A 26,616-nucleotide genomic window follows, 5' to 3' on the forward strand; every position below is an offset into this window, starting at 1 on the left:
ATAGGAGCTTTGTAGACATTCAGAGACAGCGGTGTGGAGACTGAGGGGATTTACTGAGTTCCTGTCAGGTTGGGATGTCATACATGGTGCCTTTAAAAAAAAAAGGAGGGAGGGGAAAATGTGCTGGAAAAATAAATTAGCTCAGCTCCTGCAGCTTACAAACTAATGAATAAGGATTTCAAACAAAAAGAAAGCTCCTATATCTATAATAATCCTTGGATATTTTTGTGCTCAGCAAAGAGAGAAACATGTATAATCACAAAGTGGTATTTTTTTCTCTCTATGAAAATTGTGAGGTTATAGAATTTATTTCACTCTTTAATTCATGCTCTGAGTCACTAGCACACATTTTCAAACAGTCAAGATTGCTAAAAGTTACTTTTGTGGAGTTTTGCTTCTTGTTAATAATGCTTTTATTTTTTTCATTTGGAATCTGTTGCAATGCACAGCCTTTATTATCTGTATATGTGAAAATAGTAGGAGCCAGGAAGGTAATTCCAGCTGGCATACCAATCTAGCATCAACTGCAATAAATTACTTTGCAGAGAGCATGTTCTGTTACTTTTTATGGTCATGTTCTGTATTTGTGTGTGCAGTGGAGGAGATCACATGACACAGCCACCAGCTGATATTCCTATTTGTGTATGTCCCAGCTAATGGCTGCTAGATACAGGCTCATTCAGCAAGATGGGATTTTTCAGTCCATCTACTTACCAGAAATTATTATCTGATACAAAACTTCAAACATTAAAACAAAAAAATGTCTGTTATAAATTGTTTACTACTATAAATAGAATAAGATAATAGATGAGTTTATAAAAGAGTGCAAAGAAGATGGGAAAATAAATTAGAATATTGCTGTAATCTGTGAGAAGTTGTTTAAAAAGATATTTTCAGACCATGTGTTTGCATGTTGCTTGGGCTATTCAGAAGACAGGTTTTAGCATAAACCTTCACAAAACATTCTAAAACAGTTTGGATCTGATTTTCTATTTCCCACAGTCTAAGCCAAATGCAATTCTGACTGAAATGTGTTTTTTGTTTCATTGCATAATAATTTTAAAAGTTATTAGTGTTCCTGGCCAAATTTATCTGTTTAACAACTTTCTTTAATTTGCAGTCATGAATGCTGATCACTGCTCAAAGTCACTGCATTAAATTCTTTGTGAATGGTGACTCATATACTGCCTTCTCTTTATGAGTTGTTATATTTCACTTTAAACATTCAAACAGTTGTAAGAGTTGTTTTGAGGGCTTGAGGAATCCATTGTTCCTATGCTGAGAACAAATTAATGAGATTATTATTTTTGTGAATCAATATAAGCATATGCAGGATGAGCATGTTCGTGGTGAGAAGTACTTCAAACAGATTTAAATGACAGATGCAGTTCAGACTATAAATGATTACGTAATTTCTCATTAGAGAAGAATGCTGAGTTCATATGACTGCCAAAGCTCATGGATTTATTCCTAACATTGTGCAGACAAACATTCCAATTAAATACCTAGCTTAAATATCCAGATCCTGCACACAGGTGGGAGGAGAGGGGTGGAAAAAAGTGAGAGGTAAAGGAGAGCTTTCCCTTTTTTTCCTAGAAAAGGGAGACCTCACCACACCTCACAGAAACCCAAGAAACTGTATTTGAATTCAGACTTAGAAGCATGAGAAAAAGTCCTTCTGTTTTTATTTTTATAGCCAAGCAAAAAGGAAAAAAATCTATTGTAGGATTAGAATAGTTGTGGCAAAATCTTTGACTAAAGAACTCATTCTCAGGATTTTTATGTAGAAATCAAAAGATGAAGATTCACAGTTCCCTACTGTCAGTGTGGGATTGCTCATTTTCTTCTCTGTCTGTTTTAAAGTACTTCAATAACAAGACTCCTGGGACTTATTATTCTGCATTCTAGCAGGATTTTTTTTCTAATTACATTGACTTGCTTATGTCATTCCATTTCCCCTTACTTTTCCTCATGCTTACTGGGATCACCCTTACTGTTTTCCAAAAATACAAACAGTAGGATACTTCTCACCTTGTTAATTTAGTACATTCTTACGCAAAAGAGTTTGGGCTGAGTTTCGATGCCATTCTCTCAGCTGCTGAGAGTTCACTGCTGCTAACCTGCTCCTCTGTGTCTAGAAATAGCTTAAGGGAGAATTTAGTTCAAGCCTTTTAAGGCCCTCAGGCCTCAAACTCAGAGAAGGTGCCAAGAGTGACATGGACAGGGGCCTGAGAGTCCTGAGCTCGAAAGGGAACCCCTTCCCCCGGTCCTGTTCTCTGAAATGTTGCCAAACTGTTGGCATACTTCTGTTATCTGCAAGCCTCCAACTGCATGTGACGTGTGGTCACAGCCGCAGGGACGGACCAACAGTTTCCAGTCTCTAACCCACTGCAGTGCAGAGTTCACAGGCTCATTTTTGGGTACTGTTGCAAGCTCTTACTCTGTTTCACGTCCAGATAGCCCCTGGCACCTGTTACCTCATAATTCTGTCTCAAAATCACTCATCTGCATTTTATCAGCCTCAAAGTCATTTTATTTTCAGTTCATAGAATCGTTTAGGTTGGAAAAGAACTTGAAAGTCATCAGTCATAAACCCAGCACTGCCAACTCCACCACTAAACCGTGTCTCTAAGCACCACATTTGCACATCTTTTAAATACTTTCAAGGATGGTGGCTCAACCTCTTTCCTGGGAAGGTTATTCCAGTACTTGACAACCTTTTTGGTGAAGAAATTTTTCCTAAACTCCAATCTGAACCTCCCCTGTTGCATCTTGAGGCCATTTTCTTTTGTCCTGTCACTTGTTACCTGGATGTAGAAACTGATCTCCACCTCACTGCAGCTCCCTTTCAGGTAGTGTAGAGAGCAGTAAGGTCTGTCTGAGCCTCTTTTTCTCCAGGCTAAACACTCCCAAGTCCCTAAGTGATCCCTCATAGGATTCACTCTCTAGATCCTTGACCAGCTTCATTGCCCTTCTCTGGACACACTCCAGCCCCTCAATGTCTCTCTTTTAATTAACTTCTCTAGGAATCCTCGTCCCATTTCACTTTCTTCGCTTGTGTTTGCCAAAACCCCCAGGTCAATAAAAGAGATTCACTTGTGCCCCAGGGGCAGTGCACTCAGCAGTAAGAAGGCCCAGAGGCACTCAGGGATCATGGGAATGCAGAAGGGCCATGATCAGTGCAGCATCACCCAGCTTGCACAGAATAGAGGCAGAGATTCACATCAGTGGCAGCTCTGGACTGGCTCACACCAACATCCCCAGGCACAGGCTTCCCAGCAGTTCCCATTCTGTGCAAGAGTCAGGCTCCAGTAACCAAAGGCCTACTTGCACTTGTGACCTCCAGTGTACCTCTGTACTCTGGATCCTCATTTGACGTGCTAAGCAATCCTAGGGATCTGCAAGCCTTTACTGGATTTCTGCTGTTTGTAACATAATGTCCAAAAATCACCAGGGTAGTTTTCAGTCCCTCTAGCAATGTTCATATTCAAATTGTGCCATGTGAGACCCTACTGAGCTAAGCTGATAGGACACTTCCTCTCCCATTGAGTACCATATTCTTTATTTCTGCTAAACACAAATCCCAACTAGTACTCTCCTTCCTCTGTGTTACACAATTTTTTCCTGGGATTTATGCATATAACCTTCTAAAAAGGAAAGCACAGGGGGTACAGATAACTGAAAAGCAGGGCTTTTTGATTCACAAGTTAGTTCATTATTTTCTTTTTTTCAAATTTTATTTTGGTCTAAATCAGACCACATTTGTGAATTCCAAAAGTTATGTCAGTTCCAGGTCTGCTCAATGAACTGGACAGTCTTACAGTTTGGCCAAAAATGGAAACCTGCAATATCTAACATCTCTTTCCTGGGACATGCCCCATGAAAGGTGATTGCTCTCAGCAAAGATTCATAGGATCTCAGATGTTGTGAACAAAGCAACTGTGGCTTAACAGAGTCTCCTTGCTACCTGGAATGCCCTGGACCCCACTGACATGGACTATAAGCACAGCAGCAGGATTGAGGAGTAGTAAATCAAAAAGTTGAAAGCAGTTTATTAGTTGTCATTGTTCTTGTTGATTAATTGTGGGGTGTTGCCTGTGTGCCTAAAGCAGGAGGAGCCTTTCTTGTTGAAAATACTGCCCACAGAAAGCTGCAGTGGACAAGAACACAACACACAGAACATTCAAGTCAATTTAAAACCAATCAGTCCCAGCCAAAGGCAGTGGGTGTGATTCTGCACTGCTGTAAACTGATGCAGGCAGGTTGTATCAGGCCCTGGATTTCTCCACTGGTTAGAAGTGATTTGTCTTTCACATTCCTCTCCATTTGCCCCGCCTCAGAGTTTATATTTAAAAATAAACCCACAAATGACTAAAGTAGTAATTTGTCATGTGGGGTTGTGGTTTGGTATTCCCTGTTTTTTTCCCACAAAGGACAAAACTGCCACAGCTGATATTGGCTGTTAGATTGAGAATTTTTGTGCTATCTAAGAGGAATAAAAGCCAAATACCAATTAAGTCACTTTGGAAGCACACAAATGTGTCTAAGCTTCTGTGCTGATGAAGCTGACCAGACAGGCAGATTTGTCTCTCTGTGTCATAGTCCCGCTGCTGCACAGCAGTGAGTTGAAGTGGCAGAACCTGTACTGTTGATCAACACATCAAATACTTGTTACACCGCTGTGTTGAAAATTTACAGTCTAAAAAACTAGGCCATAATAAATTAATGTAGTTAGGTAGGAGGAGAGGTTTGAACCCTGAAAATATCAGAATACTAGAGTATTAATGTAGTGATCTCAGAGAAGAATCTCACTTATGGTCTGTACAGCCAGTCAGAAAATAGTCACAGAGAAAACATTGGATTTAGGTGGAGTAGGGTAAAAAAAATTATTTTATATAAATTTAAATAAATAGGTTATTTCTCAACCTAATCTGAACACTGATTCCATCCAGCCTATGTAAAAAGGCTTAAAGAAAAACACAAACCTTTCTTAAACTGCATATCTACAAAAAAAAGTATGAAGTTAAAGTCTTCTTTACGTATTTTGAAAATATTAAAAAAATGGGAAATTACAGTTAATCAAAAACTATTTCAGTTCTAGAATCACAGCCACTCATAGCAGAAATGCATCTCACTGGTGATCTTATTCCTGTAGACACAGGATGGGCTTCTGCTCATCATCTTTAAACTGTCAAGGTAGGAATGTTGTGTAAGGTATTTTTCTAGGCTCTCTTAACAGTAATGGCCAGCACCTCTAGAGTCCATTTCTTCACATCTATTAATATCTTCTAACATATAGTCATCTAGTATCTATTAATGTGTGCAAATAATTCCTCAGGGATATTTCTTTCCTCATTTACAGTAGAAGGAATCAAGTCTCAGCTGAGAGCAGATGCTGGTCAGTTAAATTGTTAGAGCTGAGTGTGGTGGTTGCTATCCATGACATCTTTCATCCCTTGAAAGGATGAGGTGTGGGGTGGGACTGTACTAGGCAGTTTGCAGAGATAATGGCTGTGTCTCTGTTAGTCTTTTGGCTCACTGTGGGACTGTATTTCTCCTTCACATCAGCCCTGTTTACTATGTCATGGTTTACATTATAGAGCAGCCCAAGGTGTACAAAGTGGGTGTCATTCTGAGGTTAAGTGGAAGATCCACTCCCAGGCAGCATCTAAACCACAATTTACAGCTAGTCCCAAACAGCACCTCCCTTACATGCATACTGTGAATGTTGGAGCCTCAGCACCAACTGTTTTGCTCTGCAGAGTCATTCCTGTTAGGCTGCACTGCTTGCCAACACATACAAAGACACCTGATTCAGATCAACTCCATGTTTCAAACTTGCTCCTTAAAAACACAAAGCAAGTATGATGGAGATTTTATGTAAGTATGAAGGAGAAACTAACAGAACTGTGCACCATGGAATAAAGGTTGTACTCACACTGTTCAGGTTGCAGCTGAGTAAAAGGAAGAGGCTGTTGATTCCAAATTCTCTGAGTTTTCTTTTGCTGCTCCTACGCCAGAGGTTGCCATGCCCTCATTTTGCATAACTTAAAAGGGTATTTGTTCTCCTGACATGTTTTTTTCATAATAGGTCAGGTTGATTTGAACACCGTAATAGTGAGTCTGAATTGTATTGCCACTCATCAGCATAAAAATTCTTCACTAAACAATCTCACCCCTCAAAACCATGTAAGATTAGCTTAAAAATATATAAGATCTTTAAAACCATAGTTTTTATTTACCTGCTGTGTTTTGTGCCTTTGTGATTCATGCTGACAGGTTTCTGCACAACATTGTCCTGAGAAAATACCCATTTTCCCAAATTAAAGCTGAGATTTTGAAGCAATCACTGGTTCAACCAGCCAAAATTTAGGCAAGCCATTCAGTTTAATGTGACTTTACAGGCAGATTTCAAACATCACAAAATCCAAAACTTTGGCCTTTCTCTTGAACTGAGTGTCCCTGTCCTATAAGCCTGTCACCTGGGGAATTTCTTGTGTGGGTATTTTCTCCTTCACAATTATATGAATGAGAAGAAAGTCTGTGTAGCGTGATCTGTTGGAGTACTGGTATTCCAGGCCATTTTATGAGTCTGGGCTGAGACTCTTAAGTCTCTGCAGCCAAAGCCTAAGGCAGTTCTTTGGCATGCTGGAACTTTTTTGCAGTGTTTTGGCTAATTGTGGCAATTAGCCAAATTTTCTTGATTTTCTAATAAGAATTATAAAATATTATAAGCTGGCTGGTTGTCAAGTTATTTGTGTTTAAAGTGACAATCTGGTTTTAATCATTATTTAAAAAGGAAAAAAAGGATACTGGGAATTACTTCTGATATTTGTCAGTTGTGCCCATGTTGCATTTTTAAGCATTTCAGCAAAACTGATATTATAATAGGAATGGTGTTTATAAAGAGACTCTTAAATTTCTGTCAAACAACTGTGCTGTGTCTTAAATGACAAGAAATTTTATCTACACATGCCAAAGGCATGCTGAAGATTTTTCCAACAGTTCTGATTCATCTCCTGGAATTCCCTTTTCTTAGAGATACAATATAGACATTAATTTTATTAAGTCAGCTGTTTTAATATGCATTGCAATAAAGAGATTATTCTTCTAGAACCCTCAGCACAACTGTTTCTGCATTGTAAAGCCAAACAAGACTGATTACTGCCAGAATTAATGAGCCTTTCTATACCCATATGCCATATACTCTGTAATTCATCTGCAGTTTAATCACTAACTAAAAATTTAGAACTGAGACAGAACTGTGTTCCTGTGTCAAACCCTTACACAGAAACTTGGAAAACAAAAAGCTTCCACAAACACACACATTTTGTGCAGCCAGTGCAGAACAGGATGAGTGCAGTGAAGGGGAGGCAGACTCTGCTGCTCTGCCAAGACCTCTCACATGGGACAGAGCTGAGCAAAGCCTCCAGCTCACTCTGGTGTCACTGCAGTGCCAAGGGAATGATTACTTGGAGAAAGTTTCCCTAGCAATACATATTTCATCTTTAAAGCTTGCACAGGTTCTGTGAAATTAAATAAATCCACGACATTTTTATAAACATTTCTTATAACTATGAAATCATTGGATAGATTAAGTCCTGTGTTTTGAGGGACAGAATCTCTGTGCCACTAATAGAAGATCCTCAGAAAAGTGGCTGAGAGCTTTTGTAGAAGGAATAGGAGGAGGTTTGGGTCATTGTGGGTCATTCAGAGAAATGTTTTGACCATAACTTTGCCTTCTTATCTATAGAAATCAAAGTATTCTACAAAATAAAACAGCTATGTTAACACCATTTCATATCTAGGAAACTGAAGCACAGAAAGCTAACCCAGCTTTACTGAAACCTGATGAAATTTGGTGGGAGAGCTGCAAAGAGAACCCCCATTTAAGGACTCCCACTTCAGTGCACTATCCACAGAAATGTGCTGCCTCCCAGTGCTGTCTAGATATACCAGGCATCTGTGGAGCTGTATTTTTAGGCCTGATATTCTCTTTGTCTGGAACTGGGCCATGAAGATTCACAGTAAGCTCAGGACTGTAAATATCCCTCAGACTTCATGGGAGGAAAGCTGGCATAATATCAAAGCAGAACAAGCACTCTCTTAAATTTCAGTTTTGTTAACTACTGTCATACTTGAAAGATTTCCCTGAAAAATAAGAAAATACCCAAGAAAATACCAGCTGCAGCATGTTGTAAACAAGCAAAAAATTAGAAAGGAGAATTTCTGTAGACTTTATCATGTTATGGCAACAAGATCATGTTTTCAGAACTACAAATCATGGGGGTTTCAGGGCTTTTTCAGACTTAATGACTTGTGCTGGTCATTAGGTCATCAACAAAAAATCTCATAATTTCACAGTAATGCTGTAAATATTTGTTTTCTCCCAACCCATTTCGTTGTAGGGAAGATCACATATCCCCATATATTTCTGGTCTATAGGTATTTCTCAAAATTACCACTAAAATGTTCAGGCTCTGTAGGTAGATCAAAATACTTTTCAAAATGCACAACCTCTTTCTGACACATTTTTGAAGTGTCTTTGACCTGTGTTGATCCTTAGTAAACATGCTTATTCTAAGCTGACATAAAATTCTCTAATGCTAAAGTCTTCTAGAAAGGTGAAAAGAAAAACCTTAAGATGACAGAGATCAGGACATATGTGCCCATCATTTTTTGTGTGTCATGGCAGCATTAGTCCTCAAGATCATAAGGATTAGTTGTCTCCAGCAAGCACATCACAAATAGTCCTGGAAAAGGTGAGAAAAAATGCAGAATTCTGCTGCAATCCTGAGTGTTTTCCAAGTGAAGTGCCAGGTAGGATCAGAATGGTGCCCTGCCTTTGGTGGGACATTGTATGGGTTTGGGGAGCATACTTTTGCAATGTTAGAAGGTTGCAAGGTACAGCAGTTGTTTTGCCTGTAAACTGATGACTCCATGTCCCTCAGTCTGCTGTTTTCTGAGTGGAAGAATTTTCCCCAGCGAATTAGTGCTCTAAATTAGTTTTTCTGAGACACTGGACCAGTGTGATTAGCATTCACTTTGCACAGGAAAGAGTTTGGATAGCTTCTGCATTCATTTTGCTTTTTCTCTTTGCTCCAGACACTATTCCTTCCACTCAGCAGTCATTCCCATGGATACCATTCGTTTCTGATTAACCCAGGAGAACTTCCCCAAACCATGGCTTGCAGGCAGCAATTTCCCATGAAATCCTTCTGCACTGCTTGCAGCCAAAACATTAAAATGTACCAAAAAGGACAGGTAAAACTGATCTTGCCTACAGTGTCTTACTTTCTCAGTCTTGTTGCCAGATAATAACAGGCAACTAACAAGTAGTTTGTGTTTCTTGGGAAAAACAACTTGGTTAATAACATGAAAAACTCAAGAATCTGAAGAAGTTCAAGGGACATCAGATGAAAATGACAGTCATTCTGCTGACTCTGAGCTATGGGGTTGATATGGGTCTTAATCTGGGTAGCACGTGAAAATGCTGCCAGTGCTGAGAACAATTTTTGCTACAACACATTATTAATACTTAATGTCTGTGCATTTTATCACTGCAGCTGTAGGAGGGTAATTAAACTGTTGCTGTAATTTATGGTGACCTTTCTTTATGGATGTAAATCAGAAAGCAAGGAGGACAATATTAAACTACATGGTGCTTTTGGACCACCCACTGTTAACATCAGTCCCTCTCCTCTCCTCTCCTCTCCTCTCCTCTCCTCTCCTCTCCTCTCCTCTCCTCTCCTCTCCTCTCCTCTCCTCTCCTCTCCTCTCCTCTCCTCTCCTCTCCTCTCCTCTCCTCTCCTCTCCTCTCCTCTCCTCTCCTCTCCTCTCCTCTCCTCTCCTCTCCTCTCCTCTCCTCTCCTTTTTTTGCAGAATGAGGTGGCAATGCTTCTCAAGCCAATATCAGAGAAGATTCAGGAAATCCAGAACTTCAGAGAAAGGAACAGAGGAAGTAAAATGTTCAACCACCTGTCAGCTGTCAGTGAGAGCATCCCTGCCCTTGGGTGGATAGCAGTGGTGAGTGACACATGGTATGGTTGGGAGGGCTGTTAAGAAGCTTCTGGATGGTGCAGCCCAGGATAGTTCCAAATCATGCAGTGCTCTGCAGTCTCTACTACACCCAAGAAGGTAATAAACCTAGTATGTCAGGGGAGGTGTCTGACTAATGTTTTACTTCCTTTCTCCTTCTGTTGTTTCCTGCTACCATGGGGTGATGGTCCTAGTCTCCTAAACCAGGCCCTTATGTCAAGGAGATGAATGATGCTGCTACCTTTTATACTAACAGGGTATTAAAGGACTACAAGAACAGGTATGTTACCAAGCTCCAGTGTGGACTAGCCAGAGAACAGAGCATTAACCATACCAGTAGGGTTCACAGTGCTATCACGGGAAGTGTTTTGTAAACTAAAAAGCATTTGATGAAACCTTCTTGCAGTAGCATAGTTTCCCCTCCTCACCTCTGACCTGCAGCATGCTGCAGTGAGAATGGCAGCAGTGTTAGCAGTGCTGGTTTTCACCCTCTGCACATTTTAAGATTAGTTTTAATTTTCCTGGCATTCCAGCATCATGAGCTTATATGCAAATGCCTGTTTACATAGCGACGTGTGGCTAGCTGGCTGCTGTGCATCCTCCTCTCATTTGTGCTCTCATACTGTTGCTGTTCTTGCTCTTGGCTTCAAAATGTGTATTAGGTGGTAGATATATACAGATTCAAATTCCATAGCTCCTGATTGGATTTTTCTCTGCACCACTTCACTATTCTTAAAGAGCACAAGGAATTCACAAAAAAAGTTCCATGAATGATATCTGTGAACTGATGGAGAAAGAGAAAAAAATTCAGGTCCTTCTTTGAAAAGTCATGTATAAATCCTGCTGACTTGATGCTTTTGAAGGCCAGATTTTGGGTCTTGATTTTCATATCCCAGTGAAAAATGGTATTTGCTATTGAATTTTTCCTCATTAGTGAGGAGAAGGTTTTAAGTATTAAAACCTTTCACATGTATTTATGTTTCTTGAATATGTATAAATATAAATGATATGCTGTATATAGTATGTTATTTTATATATATTATATGTTATATCTTATTCCTAAAGCCTGAGTTTACCTACTGAAGGTAGTAACTGATGCTGGGGTAACTGATGATTTTTACAACATAGTATCAGTGTTTACACTGGAGAAAAAAAATGTCTTGTGTAATGGTATAAATGGAGTACATTATTTAGGTATTTAATTCTTCCTTTAATGAGGAATTATTTCCCTGTTTTTCACTGAATCAAACCACAATGTCTTCCAAAGTATGGAAGGCTTTCCCTTGACTTCAGTAGGCTTTGGATTAAACCTGTTGACCCAGGTCCTCCACATTTTTAAGGATAAAATTCCAAAGGAAATAAATAGAAGGTAGACACACAAATCCTTGTAAGCAATCACTATTCACTAATAATTTGTTATAACTATGGACTTCATCTTACAAGCAGCTTTTCTCTTCATTATTTCCTGGTTTCATTTCTGAGTCCCATTTAAGGACTAACGACAAAGATTCTAAAGCCAACTTTGACTTGTACTTTAAAAATTCTTCATGTACAAATATTTTAGTCTGATGACTGTAACATGACCCAGTATTGCCCTGGCCACATTTGAACATGGCAGCCAGAATATCTTACAGAGTCAGTGGGTATTTAGTTTTCTAAAGTTCAGCACCCTGAAATTACGTCTGGGTACCTGCTGTAAGGCTCAATGTGCCTTTGGTGATTTTTCAGTTGACTTTGAGCCTGAGAAGAATGGTGACACACATTTCTAGCAGGAAGCACTCTCTGCTAGAGGCATCCTTTGCTCTTGTTTGTCCTCTAGAAGGATCTAGAAGCTTTCCAATGTAGTAGCTTCAGTCTTTGCAGCACTGGGCTGGTTGTCTGCCTGCTAACTGATTTGTCCATAGCTTTTAGCCAGTCATTGGGTTTACCTGCTTTAAGCAAGAGCAGCACTGCTCTCTGATTTTAAATACATTCACAGATAAATATTGCCTCTGTTTTTACAGTGACACACGCCATGTTGATTGGGTGAAGTCATATCTGAACATCTGGTCTGAGCTTCAAGCTTATATCAAAGAGCATCACACCACAGGTCTCACCTGGAGTAAAACTGTAAGTACTCTTCCTTTCTTCAAGAAGAACCATAAAAAGCCAGTAACTTCTTTGTCTTCTAATGTGGGTCATTAGCTCAGGAAAAATATCTATGCCAGGAACAGAAGTCATGGTCCATGGATTTCCCAACCAAGCCAATAAATGTTTCAGATATAGGTGGAGATGTTCAGGCCATTATGGTACATGTTTGGAGGAAGAGAAAATAATTACTTGGGATTATTATAGCCATAACCCTCAGCTGCAGATGGTAAAGAGAGACAGACACAGTTCTCCATGCCTGTAGAAGGTATGCAAAAAATTGAAGGACATGTCAGACCAAAGGAAAACTGAGGGAGCGTGTCATGGAAAGAAGAAGGATGGTGGGAAGAATCTGAACAAAGAGAGAGATTTAATAACAGGGAAGACAAAGACAAGGGATACATAATTTTGTAGACATATAGCTTTATAAAACTATTATTTTAGATATATAGAAATAGCTTCTGGAAACAGAGTAAATATAACTGCATACCTAATTATTTATGCTCCTTATATAACCTGCTTCTGTGTGTTACATATGAGATGGTAGCAATGAATATTTTTCTCTGAGAGAGGTATAAACATGAAAAATTAATTTTATGTTTGGTATAAATGTAAGAGTTTATGTCTACCATCTACATTGATACAGTGTTCTATTTTACTTTAATAATGTGCTCGTGTTTATCATCTGATTAGGAGAACTGCTGAAATATATTAAAAATGTAATCATCCTGCTCTTTACTGATACCATCTCCAAAACCTACCATATACTTGCACATGCAGTCTTTCACACCAAATTTATAATGTTTAGGTGTACGCAAATATCATTATTTTTAATTTTAATATTCAGAGGACTAATACAGGTCACCATTTAGTTCTCAAAACATAATGGTTTGCTTTAGAACTAAAACAATATGTTTTAGTTCTCAAAACACAACAGTTTTAAGAACTTGGGAACATAGGGAAGTGAAGTAGAACTTTCAGATTAATGGCCTTCCAATCCAAACCATTCTGTGATTCTATGAAGTGTAGCTTAACATGGAATAAGAGCTGCAACACCCTTCCTGTGAAGACAGGCTGAGAGAGTTGAGATTTTTTCAGCCTGGAAAAGAGAAGGCTTCATAGAGACCTTTTTGCAACATTGCAATATATAAAGTGGGCTTGTGAGAAAGACTGGGAAAGACATCACCAAGGCTTGTAATGACAGGACAGAGGGCAATAGTTTTAAATTGAAAGATTGAATATAAGGAAGAAAATTTTTATTTTGAGGGTGATGAGACACTGGAACAGGTTGCCCAGAGAAGCTGTAGATGCCCCATCCCTGGAAGTGTTCAAGGCTAGGTTGGGTGGGACTCTGATCACGTGGCCTATAAAAGGTGTCCCTGCCCATGGCAGGGGGTTGGAACTGGATGATCTTCAAGGTCCCTTCCAGCCAAACATTCCCCTGATTCTGTGGTACCTGGAAATGTTGTTTTCTCTCTCCCTCAATGGAGGTTATAACCATGTAAGAGAATGTAGGTTACTTGTGCTCAGCAACAGGCTGCAGCTTTCTCTTCATAGCCTTCATGAGGCATTGTACAAGACCTTTCAGTTCTCAAGTACTTGAGTGCAGGTTCAAACATGGGAGAGAACTGTGATCTGCATGTACATCTTAGTCTGAAGCAATGCAAAAATGTTTGAACAGGATAAATTAGAAGACTGTAATTATTAGCTACGTTGTAAGTTTCTATAGTAAAAAATGTAAATATTAGGCATGATTCCTTTATTTAGAACAGAATTTCACACTTGGTACATCCTATTCTTTTATGATCTGTGAACGTGAGAAGATCCAATGATTTCTAAATTATTATTACATAAGGAAAAGGAATTGTAGTACCCCATTAGCTGAATTAGCCTGAGAATCTGGGACATAATTCATTCTGTTAATACAGAAATAGAATAATCTTTACCTTTAATAGAACTTCACTAATATGGAGATAGTGTAATAAGGTGAAGGCTTGTTCCAGCCATTTGGTCAAACAGGAGGAGCTCTCAGTGCTGGTGAGTACTGGTTGTCTTACTCAGAAGGGTAGCTGTTGAAGATTATGTTTGACTGGTCCTAAAACCAGTACCTCAGCCATTGTGTCTTTATATTTCTCTGTCTTCAGCTGTCCAAGAAATTGCTGAAATCTAGGTGTGACTTGTTTATTTATATTAAGCATTGTTTCCTGCCAACAGTGCTCATTCCATCATGAGTGATGAACCCATCACTGCATGTGAAGTACTGATTTCACTTCACTTTGGATATCACTCATATCTGGAAGTTGTCTTGGAAGTATGCTTCATTTAAATTATCCTTTATGTGATACGAGTCTCAAAGATTAAATTGCAGACTCATTTTTATGGATGTATATATTTTTTTAAGTTTTACTAAATGTGTGTGTAAGAAAATTAGAATCCAGTAAGTTAGCAAGTTGTTTAAATCGCTTAAATGTTATTTAAATATTTCTATGAAGCTTGGTAACAAATACATTCCAGAAAGTAATGAGCTGCTCAAGTGATAATTTCATTTTTGTTATACATTTTAAAGTGTTGAATGGAAGTCACAGATTCACATTGTGTGAAGTTAAGCATAAAGGTCTGCAGAAGCAGGGTCTAGACAAAAAATGTGATATATAAAAAGGCTGTAGATATATTCCAGACACAGTTGTTAATCATTGCACACAGCAGCTTCCACTTACATGCATAAAAGGAAAAAAGGAAAAAGCATTAGTTTGGCAAGGCGTTAACAAAGTGGAACGTTTATGAGAGGCAGACATTGGTGTAAAAAAGGTATTTTATTATAGAGGGGGAGAGAAAGAGAGAAATGTCTTGGGGTATGTAAGTACAGATTTCAAAGTGTATTATACCAATAATTTACCCTTCACATCTGCAGAAGTCAACAAAACAATGCATGAAGTTTCTATAAAAAGCTCTTAAGTAGCACATTTGGATATTTCTAACGAGAGTGAAGAGTCAGGAAGAATATTAACTACTTCTTCTCTGCCAGCTGTATTGTCAATGCTTGAACTCCAACCAAACCCCAGGAGCATAAGCCTAGATCAGAGGATTTCCTATGCTTGGGTTTCCAGAAAGGGGACAGGATTTTTGAGTTGGTGCTTGGCCCACTAAGCTATACTGTGGTGTGCACATTTGTGTGCATGCAAGATCCTAAAGCTGTGCCATTTCCACCCCCCCATACCCTTCCATCAAGCTGCACACGGCAGCTGCAGCCAGCCTTGGAAGAGATCACTAGTACACACAGGAAAGTGTTCCTGGCTCTGGCAGCAGGCACACAGGCAGACACTTCAGAGGAAAGAGAAAAAAATGTCTTAATAAATTAGAAGACAGACACAAAAACTGGTGCAAAGAGTTGAAATAATGTTCAAGCAGTCACTTCTGACAATAACACTTATCTGCTTTATAAAAAGTTTGTGATAAAAACAGATGTTCATGGATTTTTGGGTCTAACACAGGTCTGTCTTACTTTGGTTGTGCCAAGTTGTGTGACAATATTTTACTTATTAAGGGCACTCTATTGAAATGTGTGACTGTGTGAGGAGAAAGCCAAGGAAATAGTGAAGCATGTAGTGTATTCAAGAATACACATAGAAGGAAATAGTGTAGTTAAGGACCTTTGAGACTTCTGTGCATCTGAACCTGTTTTGCTCCTCGTGTGGAGTGGTGGTACAGAACCAGACTGGACTGTGTAAATTGGCATTTCAAGGCATGATGGATATGGTTAGTATATTTGATGGTACTGTGCTCACAGAACAAAAGTACATATCTAATGTATGTTTGTGAGCAGGATTGTCCCAGAGAGTAAAAAGTTCTGTGTATTTTCAACATAATCTGAAATGGTCATTTTCATTCATTGATTGTGCCTGTGGCAGAGAAAATATGCTTGCCAGTGCAAGTCAGATGGATCTACAGTATTTCCTTAAAAGTGTAATTTTGTAGTTCGTTATCTTGGATGTAAAGTGTCCTTCTGCCTCCTACACCCTGTGCTGAGTGGCCATTCACTATACTCACTACATCTCAATTTAGCTATCTTGACAATGGGGACAATAAGCAATTACCAGCCTAATGGAGATTTGTTTTAATTTGCTACCAGATATGACATTCATAGATGTCAGTGAGTCTTTGGAAAAAGCTGTTGTTACAGTGAAATATTTTAAGTGCCCAGGGTAGCATTTTACCTATGCAGTAATTGTCATTTTTGCTTGCTACAGCTTTCTGTTTTTAACAAGCAATCCACAGCTGTAATAGTGACCTGTCCTTTTTCAGTTCTTTCTGATAAAGAGCAAGTGCCTTTTTTTCTCTTTTTTTTTTTCCTTCAGAAAGGATTCTGTTGAAGCATGCCTCTTTCTACCCTTCACTTCTTTTTGGTGATGCAATTAAATGAACAGCTGTAATATAAGCTCACCAGAATGCTTAATGAAAAGTTTGTTTGCTACAAGACCTGCATGAGTAATCTGGGGGAAGTGAATCTTCTGCTCCTATTTCTGTAGGTTAACCTTGCAGCAAGAAAACAACCAGTAATAATAAGAGACTGCTGTAGTTTTCCATACATCAAATAAGAGCTAAGATGCAAATCTTGCTCAAAGATAATTGTCTTAAATGTTTCAATTGCAGGTGGATCTGTACTTAACATTTTGTTCTTTGTATACAATAGTAATTTAGGATAGATTTTACCAGCAGAATAAAGAATTTCACTCAAGTGATAAGTGACATCCTCTCCCTCTTTACAAATCAAAACAACTTAGGATGAAGTCTGCACATCTTTAAAAGCAGTTGAGATTTATTTAAATCCTGTTACCATTGAAGCCAGTATCTTCAAGTATTTTTTCCCCCTGAAATAGCGTTTTTAAAAACATTTATTACTCCTTAGATAGTACTCTAAAAACATTCTTTAAAAGCTGAAAATCTCCGCAAGCTCCACACCAAGAAGTACCATCATAATTCCTACATTAGCCTTATTGAGTGCAATTATCCGAGTCCCAGTGCAGACTTGGGCATTTTATTCTAGTCTAAAATAATTACCTCCAGACATTTTCTTATAAATTGGCCTTGCCTTTCTCCTGTTCTATCAAAACATTTTCCTGTAATACATCATCTCTGTACATATTGATGTGAACAAGCTGCAGAAGACCAACTTCTGCAGGCAAAAGCCTCCTATTATCTGTCCAGTATCTCTTCTGTGCTGTGTTTAGTTTGACCTACTTATCAAGCAGCCATCGTCTGAGCCACTTCACTAAAGCTAAAGGTCAAAACTGTAGTGCCAAATTCCAGCCACAGCCAGGACTGCAATCCCAGAGGCCTTACTCAGATAGAAGGAAGGGCAGCACGGATATACCAATTTAGATGCCTGTATCTCGGAGAAGACACAGACATTTCCACAGTGCTCAGTTTTTCTCAGTAATAGCCTTTTCTCTCCTTTTCTGTATACCTTCCATTCCTTTCTCTACCCTTCCCCTTCCCTATTCCCTATTCCCTTATATTTTTTTTGTTGAAAAAATTGTATCATTTAGGTGCAAGTGTTTCTTTCTCAGACAATAGGCAGTGTTCTGGTTTTTGGTACAGGGTCAATTAAAAAACTGGCTATCCTGGCACCTCTACAATAGTTGCCTCTTTGGTGGAGACTGCCTCAATCACATCCCTGTCCCTTTGAAAGAAAGTATTTTTACTCTCTTATTCCAACAGTGGGTGAAAATATTTGTCTTTACTGTATATCAGTTGTATTCTCTAACTTGGACCAAACACCATTCAGACATGTTAAGGGAAAACCTGGGCAAGGCCTGCAGCCTAGTTCCAGTGGAAAAGGGAAAGGAAATACAAAATTGAAAGTGTGCAAGAGAGAAAAGGAAAGGTATATCTATTAAAACTTCACTATCTTGCTAAAAAGATTGGTCTTTTTTTTACCCAAATTTTTCTGTAAGTAAAAGATGGTTGAATCTGCCTGTTGGAGCACATTACATGTTGGCAATTACATTATCATACAGTTCTCAAATTATTTAGAGAGCGTGGCTGTATAAAACATTTCTGGTTGGGTAACTCTGAAGATGTAAGCATCATTTTAAATCCTGAACAGGTGATGAACGGCAAAAGTATATTACAGGGGGCTGCAAAGCTTGAAAATTCTGCAGATAAATAATTCTGCTGAGACTCAGTAACAAGGAAAGAACGGAGCCGGGTTTTTGTTGCTTTGTGTTTTAACTGACAACGATTACAGGCCCTGCAAGTCAGCTGTTTCATCCAGTAAATTGCAGCTCTCTGGGCAGCATAACTCCTTGCAGACAGGTGGCTTAAATAGAGTAGGTAATAGAACTGTTGTGCTAAGCTACTTTTACACAAAAAACACCTTAACAAGAGCTCTGTGCCTCTGAGTCACAGTCCACCTGTTCCCAGAGGTTGATATGTGATATTTTGAGCTTCACAATTCTTGTCTTTGGCTGTGCCTATGTATGAAAAGAACAATACAGAATGCTGTAATCATTTTAGGTGTGAAACTACGATTACTATAAAGGGGGAGAAAACAGCTATATTCTTCCTTTTTTTGGGGGGGGGGGGGAAGAATGTATTCCCCATTAGGATTCCTGTTTGTCTGCTGCCATGAAAAGAAGGCTTTTCAATAAATTAAGGGAGGGATTTCATGACCTCTCTCTAAGCCACCTGTTGCTTCAGCTGCATATAGATACTCACCTCTAAATAGGAATGACCAACAAAATAGGTACTGTATATCATACTGTGTATCATTTATTTAAATGCATTATATAGATGCTTATAATCTTCTGGCTCAGAGTAAAATCAACCATTGCTGCTACAAGAAATGCATTGTTCAGATGCTCCCCAGCAGGTTCCCAGCACAAGAACTTTGTTGCCCTCAGTGTCCATGCTGCACTGTGTCAGCCAAAAGCTGGATAAACACAGAGGAACACTGCGGGTGTTTGTACAGGGTCTGGCACGTAAGCCCCTCATATCCCCAGAGACAGGAGCCTCTGACTGGGGCTCCTTGCTGCTGCACTTCTACAAATATAGTAACAGTGACATGGAAGGCTAACCCAGGGAGCTGTTCAGCAAGAATAGCTCAGGAAATAGTAACATCTGCGATAAGACATAAAAAGAAATTCTTACTGTCTCTCGGTAGCTGGGCTCAGACCTGAAGACACGTCAGGCTGCATATGGCCACTGAAAATTAGTGACAGTATGGCATCCAGAGCACTTGTGTTATATCTGAACAGTGTTTTATTTCTCTAACAAGATTGGCTTTGCCCTGTGCTCCAGGGGAAGGAAGCCTTTAGGAGAAATGTGCTTAACAAGGCCCAGCTTCTCAAATGGCTTCATTCAGCTCTGCTGTAATTTCAAGGGAATTAAATGAGAATTTCAACCAGGCAGCTATCTCAACATAAACAATCATTTATTTCTTCCAGCAAGGCAGTTAGGTGAGAAAAAGAAATGTACCTCACCCTTCTGCCAGTTGTACAAGATGAAGGTAGAGATATAACATACTTTGAGGTTGTACCACAATCCTGCAAACCCTGCACAGTGAAATTTATCAGACCCAGCAATGTCAGCAGCATCAGACACTGTTGCTAAAGGAAGCTTCTCTGCCACAGTCAATGGGAGGCCCTTGGGCCTCTCTGCAGATGGCTTGGGGCTATCCAGCACGGAGCAAACCCTGACCCTTTCCTGTCACCCCATTTACAGCAGGAGTGGAAGCTGAAGACAGCCCTGGGGAAAATTTCTGAAATGTTTTATCCCCTACAGAGCTCTTAGTACATGGCCACAGGGCCTGCATCTCCTGTTCCTGATAGGACCTTACTCAGGGAATTACATTTTCCTCCATTTCAAAAAGCTCCAGGAGCACATTTCAAAGTACTCAAGTTCACTATGATGCAAAGCTACCAGGTTAAAAGTTACAGCTTACTTTTGTGTTATATTTTCACACAGTAAGGATGACTCTTATCTGTTGTCCTCTGCTAATTCTCACTAGGGGCATACTTGCAAATGATGGAAAAATGACCACACAAACTAACATGTTAATAGGAGCAGTCAGCAATCAGTGTAACTTGACGTGGTGTCTGCAGACACCACAGCACTGAGAGCAGCAGCTGTTGCCCAGGCAAACAGCTGAAATAAAAGAGGAAGAAAGGCAGCTTGCAAACAACCGCCTTCACTGGTCCAAATGGCTCCTAATACTTTTTATGTAAAGACACACTGTTGTTAACATCTGCGTGAAGTTAATCTGAAGAGTTGTTTGCAAATAGCAAAGCTGCTAAGCACCTGCTGCTTTAGGATAGATGAACTTTTGTGGGCATGTAACATGCTATTTTATTCCCAGCAGCTCTCACAAACACCACCCTATACAGAACAGAAATGAATGGACTTTGTGAAGGGAACTTCTGTTGAAATTGGATAGGACTATACACAAGTATTACCAGATACCAGAACAGTTTTAAGAGCCTGGTTCAGAAGTATCCTACAGCCTGAAGGGTGTAAGCTGTCTTACAAGAGGAACTAAGGAAAGCAAAGTAATTGTCGTTGACTGAGGTTGGTAACTTGGAGCTTCATTTATTAATAGATGTCAAAATGAATTTAAAAAAAAATCCTGGAACTACTTCACTTGGCTGATTTTTAAGTTGCCCTTTACATCAGTGTGTCTGAGTGCAGCACAGGTCCCATCTTCCTGACATGCAGGGAATGCAAGAAGTGAAATGTGTATTCTATATTTCCAGTTACATTTTGTGCTTTCTGCCCCCTTTTGAGAGTTTCCCTGAGCCACTTTCCCACAAAGAATTTCACCTCATTTGAATTTTTATTTGATTTCAGTTAGGTATGTTAAAATGGCAAGGAAAAGAAGACTGTAGCCACAGTTAGACTGTACCCCTCTTCCCAGCAGGTCTGTGCACCTTCTCATTAGTGAGACTTGTCTGTCTTTTCCATGCCATTTTATTTCAATGGGAGATTGTCCTACTGGAGTCCATGTTGCAAGATGGGAGATCTACAGTGGAGCAGTTAAACCATGTACTTTGGAGACCTTTTTTTCCTGTGATTTCTCTTTCAATTATGCCTGGCCTAATTTATGATTGAAATTGTTTGCAGTTTCCAGAATGGCCCTAGATGTTGAAAATAGCATGCTACAATATCAGTTAGCTTGTGTAGCTGTAACTCAGGTCTTAAACTAGACAAGATTTGCCATGCAGGAGAAAAGCTAACAACCAGGGTTCAGTCTGTCTTCTATTTCTATGACTGCACAAAGTAAAGGAGTGGGAAAGGTGACAGAACCTCAGGTGTCTTTACCTTGCGATAGCTTTTTTATTCTTAATTAGATCTAACTCAAAATCTTTTGTGCTCAGTGGAGATAACCAGTGACTTTGGTGGAGGGACCAGGCTTGTAAAGGAAAAAAGAGAAAAAGAGGCAGATGAGCAGCATGAGTGCAATGAATATGTTTTTTTCTTACTTTTGAAATCCACTTAAAAGGACTAGAATGTCTTAGCTGCTCAGGTCAAGAATTGAGATTTTTGAGTAGACTTGTTTTTTCATCAGTACTCCACTAAAAGGAAAAAAGCTCCTAGTTTCCCAGATCCTTTCCTACCTCATCTGTTCCTTGAAAATAAATATAACAATCTCCAGTCATACAAAACCATGTCAAAACTTAACTAATGTGTTTAAAATCCTTCCTTTTATCTGTACTTTGACAAGGAAGTTCTTTCAGAGTTCTGAGACAGAGATGACCTCCTTTCATAGATAAACCCTCCTGAGTTTTAGTTCTGTCTCATTACATGGATATTCCCATACTTCAGTTGCCATTTGGGAAACTGCCTTTGATACACTACTCAGCAGAATTATTCTAGCCCAGAGTGTCTTGCACTGGTCTGTGATGGCCTTGAGTTTGACACTTGAAGCAAAGACACTGCCAGAGTGACCTACCACTCTGTGTTATATGCAGAATACACAGATAGCTTCCAGAAATTTTTTCTCTAATGCACCTTTGCACAATTTAGATAGTGTTAATTCTAAGTGGATGTGTGAGTCTTACACAAGTTTCTGGAAAATTACAGCACTGTACTGGTAGGCAGGTGGAAGCAGGAGGTATTTTTGAGAAATCAGATGTCAGTCTGGAATTTGGCAAGCGAATTTTCATCTCAGACTAGAAGTTATTAGCCATTACCACTACTGCTATTAATTGCCTTTCATAAAGTGTACATAATTCATAACGGCATGTTCACACTGTGAATGGTGAGTGCCATTTCTGAGTATCTGAGTGTTTTAAAAAGCCCTGCAAATGCAATGTTCATAATTCTGGATAACCAGGGCATAGTGGATTCAGTTGCTATGGTTGCAGGCAACAGAAGGGGAAGATCTGTATTGCACCTCAGGCAGCCATAACTGATTGTACCACTAAATCCACTTGCATTCTTTTATTTTAATTACAATAATTCATAGTTCTGCTGACTCTGCTGCAGGTAACTTCACTGGCTTTAGGAGAGGCAGGGAACAGGCACTATAAACTGAGGGCCCAGTGAAGAAGTTGTCCCCACCCTAAGACACTGACCTGTAATAAGGAAGTATGTAAGCAGAAGCTCTGAGCTAAATGTATCTATGCAACACTTGAATGTCTCCAAAAGCAGTAGACTTTAGTTCCAGTATATCTTGACAATAAATTATGATTGGTTCCAAAAGTACACTCTTCTCATTTGTTTACATTTGATCAAAAAGATTTAATAACAAGAAGAGAGCTTATCCCCTTAGGAGATCTTGGACTTTTATTTTGTTTTTAAAGTATATCTGAAGAGTAAGTTAAAAAGGAGTATGTGGACCTCAGCCCTTTTCCTGTTATCAGTTTGGGATTACAGGCCAGAACAAGTTTTACTTTTTAAAAAATAGCTGTAGTTTCCACTCCCATGAGATGCATGAATCAGATCAATGCTTTGCTGTTTCAGTTTAGTGGAAAGCAGAAAGAGTAGTACCATAAATGGTTAAAAATATCCTCAGAGGCCAGCGAAGCAGTATCTGTTTCCAGGATGGATTACCAGGGGTGCACTAACAACCTGTATCTCTTAACAAAGGCAGCCAGTTAGAGGAGCTGTGACTCCCTAAGTTGCTGTAATTTTCCCATTGTATCTGCCCACCTGTTAATATTTGCTGCTGCAATGCACAGTAGCTCTGTAGCTACCTGAACTCATCAGAACCAATCTGATTTTCTCAGTAGTTCTTTTAGAAGTTCCCTCTGTGCTGCAGAGAGGTAGGATCAGAGTGACACTCAGTGGCAGGATAGTAAAAGTGATTCTCAGATTGTCTCTAACATCTATTATCAGGATGTTACAGCATTCTTACAAGATTTTAGTCAGATAATTATTAGTGTTTCTGTCTTCTTGATAAAATTCTATGTAAGAATTGTAATTCAGACCAAAATATGTACTTTTGATTATGCAAACTGAAAGATTTAGTTACTTACTTTGCCAAGGCCCCCTTCGCTCCTAACTTGCGTGCTGTGATCTCCTGCAACTGAAAAAAAAAGGAAAAAAGAATGTAAGAAATTGAACTAAGAACTCAAAAATTGAATTTCAGAATCAAGATACTTGAATCAACATAGTTTTACATTCTGTGGTATTTGAATCTTTACAGATAACTTGAACAGTTCCAAGAATAGCATTTTACATCTTGCATACAATTTATCACGTTCCCTATGTATATTTGACAGTTCATGAACCTCTCCGTTATTTGTGTTGTACCAGAACGTCATCTTTATAGGGAAAAGGGAAATATTTTCCTTTTTGTGTAAGTAAACACTGGAATAAACTATGGAATAGTTACTGTTAAAGGTTTTTAACATCAGCCCTTAGAAGTGATTAAGACAAATATTTTAGGTGGAGTCGTTCTGCAGTAAGGGTAGAGTGTGGGCTGTCAGTCTTTCTAGCTGTGCTTGCGCAGGTGCAGGGAAGGATTCATAGGATTGTATTCGATTATGAAGCCAGAAATTCTCCTGAGCCTGTGGCTTTCTAGAGTCACTCGAACCTGCAGCATTCAGGGATGTTAATAAATAAGAGCTGTTGTGATACGGTGTTCCTTGAAACACCGTGTGTGAGATAATTCCCTCTGTCTCCAACAGGGTCCTGTTGCCTCCTCCATGTCCATGCGATCTGTTCTAACCAGCGGCTCCGGCCTTTCCCCGCCACCTCCGCCCCCGCCGCCCCCGGGACCGCCCCCCATCTTTGATACGGAAACCGCCAAGGACGAAGGAACCGCGTCCCGCTCAGCCCTCTTTGCACAGCTCAACCAGGGCGAGGCAATTACCAAAGGTCAGGAGACAAGAAATCGAATTGCGATCCAGCAGTCAAACTACATCAAGAGCTGTTACATCTTTCACAGCATTTCACAGCTTTCACAGCATTTTTAAGTTACATTCTGGCAGCTCAGATCCTTCTGAGGCTTGCAATGGTTCGATGGAGAAGGCTGCTCCAAAACCTCCTTTAGAAGCCCTAGCCACCCAATAAGTTCAGTATACCTGACATTCACACCATTTAGAGGTATCCTTTTAATTTTAAGGCAGCCAGGCTGGATATCTTCAGCCCCCAGTAGCTGGTCAGCCTCTTAAATTGCAATTGCAATGAAGTTTTATCTCTCTTTCTGACTCATATTGAGTGTACAGACCTGTGTCAAAACGTCTTACATGTCAGGTGAAATAAAGCTTTTTGTATTAATATTGGACAGCTGTAATTTAAGTATGTATCTGTGAATTTAAATACATATGATTGATATATTTGCATTTAAGGCTGCAGGGATAGATCAAATATTGTCATAAATTAGAAAAAGAAATTCTGATGGAAAAACATGATACAACAAGCTGTCAGAGCTTGCTACAGACAGAGAGGGACCTAGAAGACATTGTGGAATTTTCTGTTGAAGATACTAAGAGCCCATCGATAGTAGAAAAGTTTTTATATGATCTGCTAAAAGTATGTCAGCAGTTATACTTCAGGTTGTTACACAGGTAAACCTTGAGGAAATTTTTTTAAAAGGTAATTTCAGAGAATAACACAACTACAAACAAACTTCTCAGGCTTCAATATGAGCACTTTAAGGACTGGAAAACAGACTCTCTTTCACAAGCACCCTTTCTTTTTGGTTTTTAGGGCTTCGGCATGTCTCTGATGACCAGAAGACTCACAAGAACCCCAACCTACGTGCCCAAGGTCCACCTGTTCGTTCTCCAACAAAAAGCCATACTCCAAGTCCTACCTCTCCCAAGAATTCTCCACAGCAGAACCATCCCCCTGTCTTGGAGCTAGAGGGAAAGAAGTGGAGAGTGGTGAGTTCCAGTCACACCTCTGAATTGCAACTTGCACATTGCAAACCAGGAGGAGCACTGAAACCTCTTGTCTGTCATTCACATGCAACAAAACGAAGTTGCAGCTAAAAAGGGCTGAGTCCTCCATTTCTCTGCATTTGCTACACTTCAACTTTTACTATTCTGTAGGATTTTAAGTTAATTCATTTGTCTCTGAGAATCACTTATTAATTCATCTCACTGCAGAACATCAGAATCGGCATATAAATTCCTTGTAAAATCAGACAATGCCCCAGAAACAAGCCCATTAGAGAAAAACACCAATTAAAATCTCTTCTTGCAGGCCATTCCTGTGAATGAGAGAGAACAGTCATCACAGTTTCCCTAGCCAATGGAATTATACATTTATATTCCATTGCCCATTCCATGCAAGCATGTCTTCCATGCTTAAAGTAGAGGAGTGTTTTCCTTTTGCCCAATCTTCAGATGGAAAGAGGAGATTTGTTCTAAGTTTGGGTGTTAATTTATGTAGGCATATACCAAAGAATCTATGAATGAAAATTGATGTGACTGTTGGTTAAGAGAGAGCAGAAAGAACATGCAGTTTAGTCATGCAGAAGGTTATATACACAGTCAGTGTATGTTACAGTGGAGTCCAGTTTGCATAAGGAGCAGTCACTATTTGCCTGTGGTATGTTGTTATGGTTCTACTACTTGGAACTTTCCTTGTGGATCCCTAGGCTTTCCTGGACATCCCTGGAGTGTAATTGTTCTTTTAAGCCTAGTGAAAGGAAGTTTATTTGCCTGTTACTCCATTATTGTATATGGTAATGCCTGTATGTGTTCAGAATATTATATAACACTTGGGGAAGGAAAACTTGCTCTGTTCTTCAGTCTGAATCAGATGGGAGCCAAACAGCAGTTTTGTGAGTGCCTTTTTTTAATTGTTGTGAGCATAACATCTTTGCTGCAAAATTAATGGATTTTATTGCTCTCTGTGCTAACTTCTTCAGCTCTGCAGCTCTAAAAGATACAGTGTCATCTAAGGGTCACTTAGGTGAGATATCTGGTCACCAAGCAGATTAAGATTTTAAGCCACAGGAAGGATATTGCTGCGTTGTAACTGAAGATGCAATGACTCGAG

The 26,616-nt window shown here is 39.4% G+C and overlaps 1 protein-coding gene across 2 annotated transcripts in view; it reads left to right on the plus strand.

Moving 5' to 3' along the window:
* Positions 1–26,616, plus strand: part of CAP2 (cyclase associated actin cytoskeleton regulatory protein 2) — a 68,268-nt gene that overhangs the window by 35,363 nt on the left and 6,289 nt on the right. For both annotated transcript variants that reach the window (XM_063160405.1, XM_063160415.1), the window contains 5 exons: positions 9,883–10,026; positions 10,233–10,318; positions 12,042–12,147; positions 24,294–24,483; positions 25,318–25,493. In XM_063160405.1, coding sequence (XP_063016475.1) covers positions 9,883–10,026; positions 10,233–10,318; positions 12,042–12,147; positions 24,294–24,483; positions 25,318–25,493 — 702 coding nt within the window. The remainder of the gene's footprint in view (positions 1–9,882; positions 10,027–10,232; positions 10,319–12,041; positions 12,148–24,293; positions 24,484–25,317; positions 25,494–26,616) is intronic.

Source organism: Melospiza melodia, chromosome 1 (assembly GCF_035770615.1).
Source record: "Melospiza melodia melodia isolate bMelMel2 chromosome 1, bMelMel2.pri, whole genome shotgun sequence".
NCBI lineage: Eukaryota > Metazoa > Chordata > Aves > Passeriformes > Passerellidae > Melospiza > Melospiza melodia.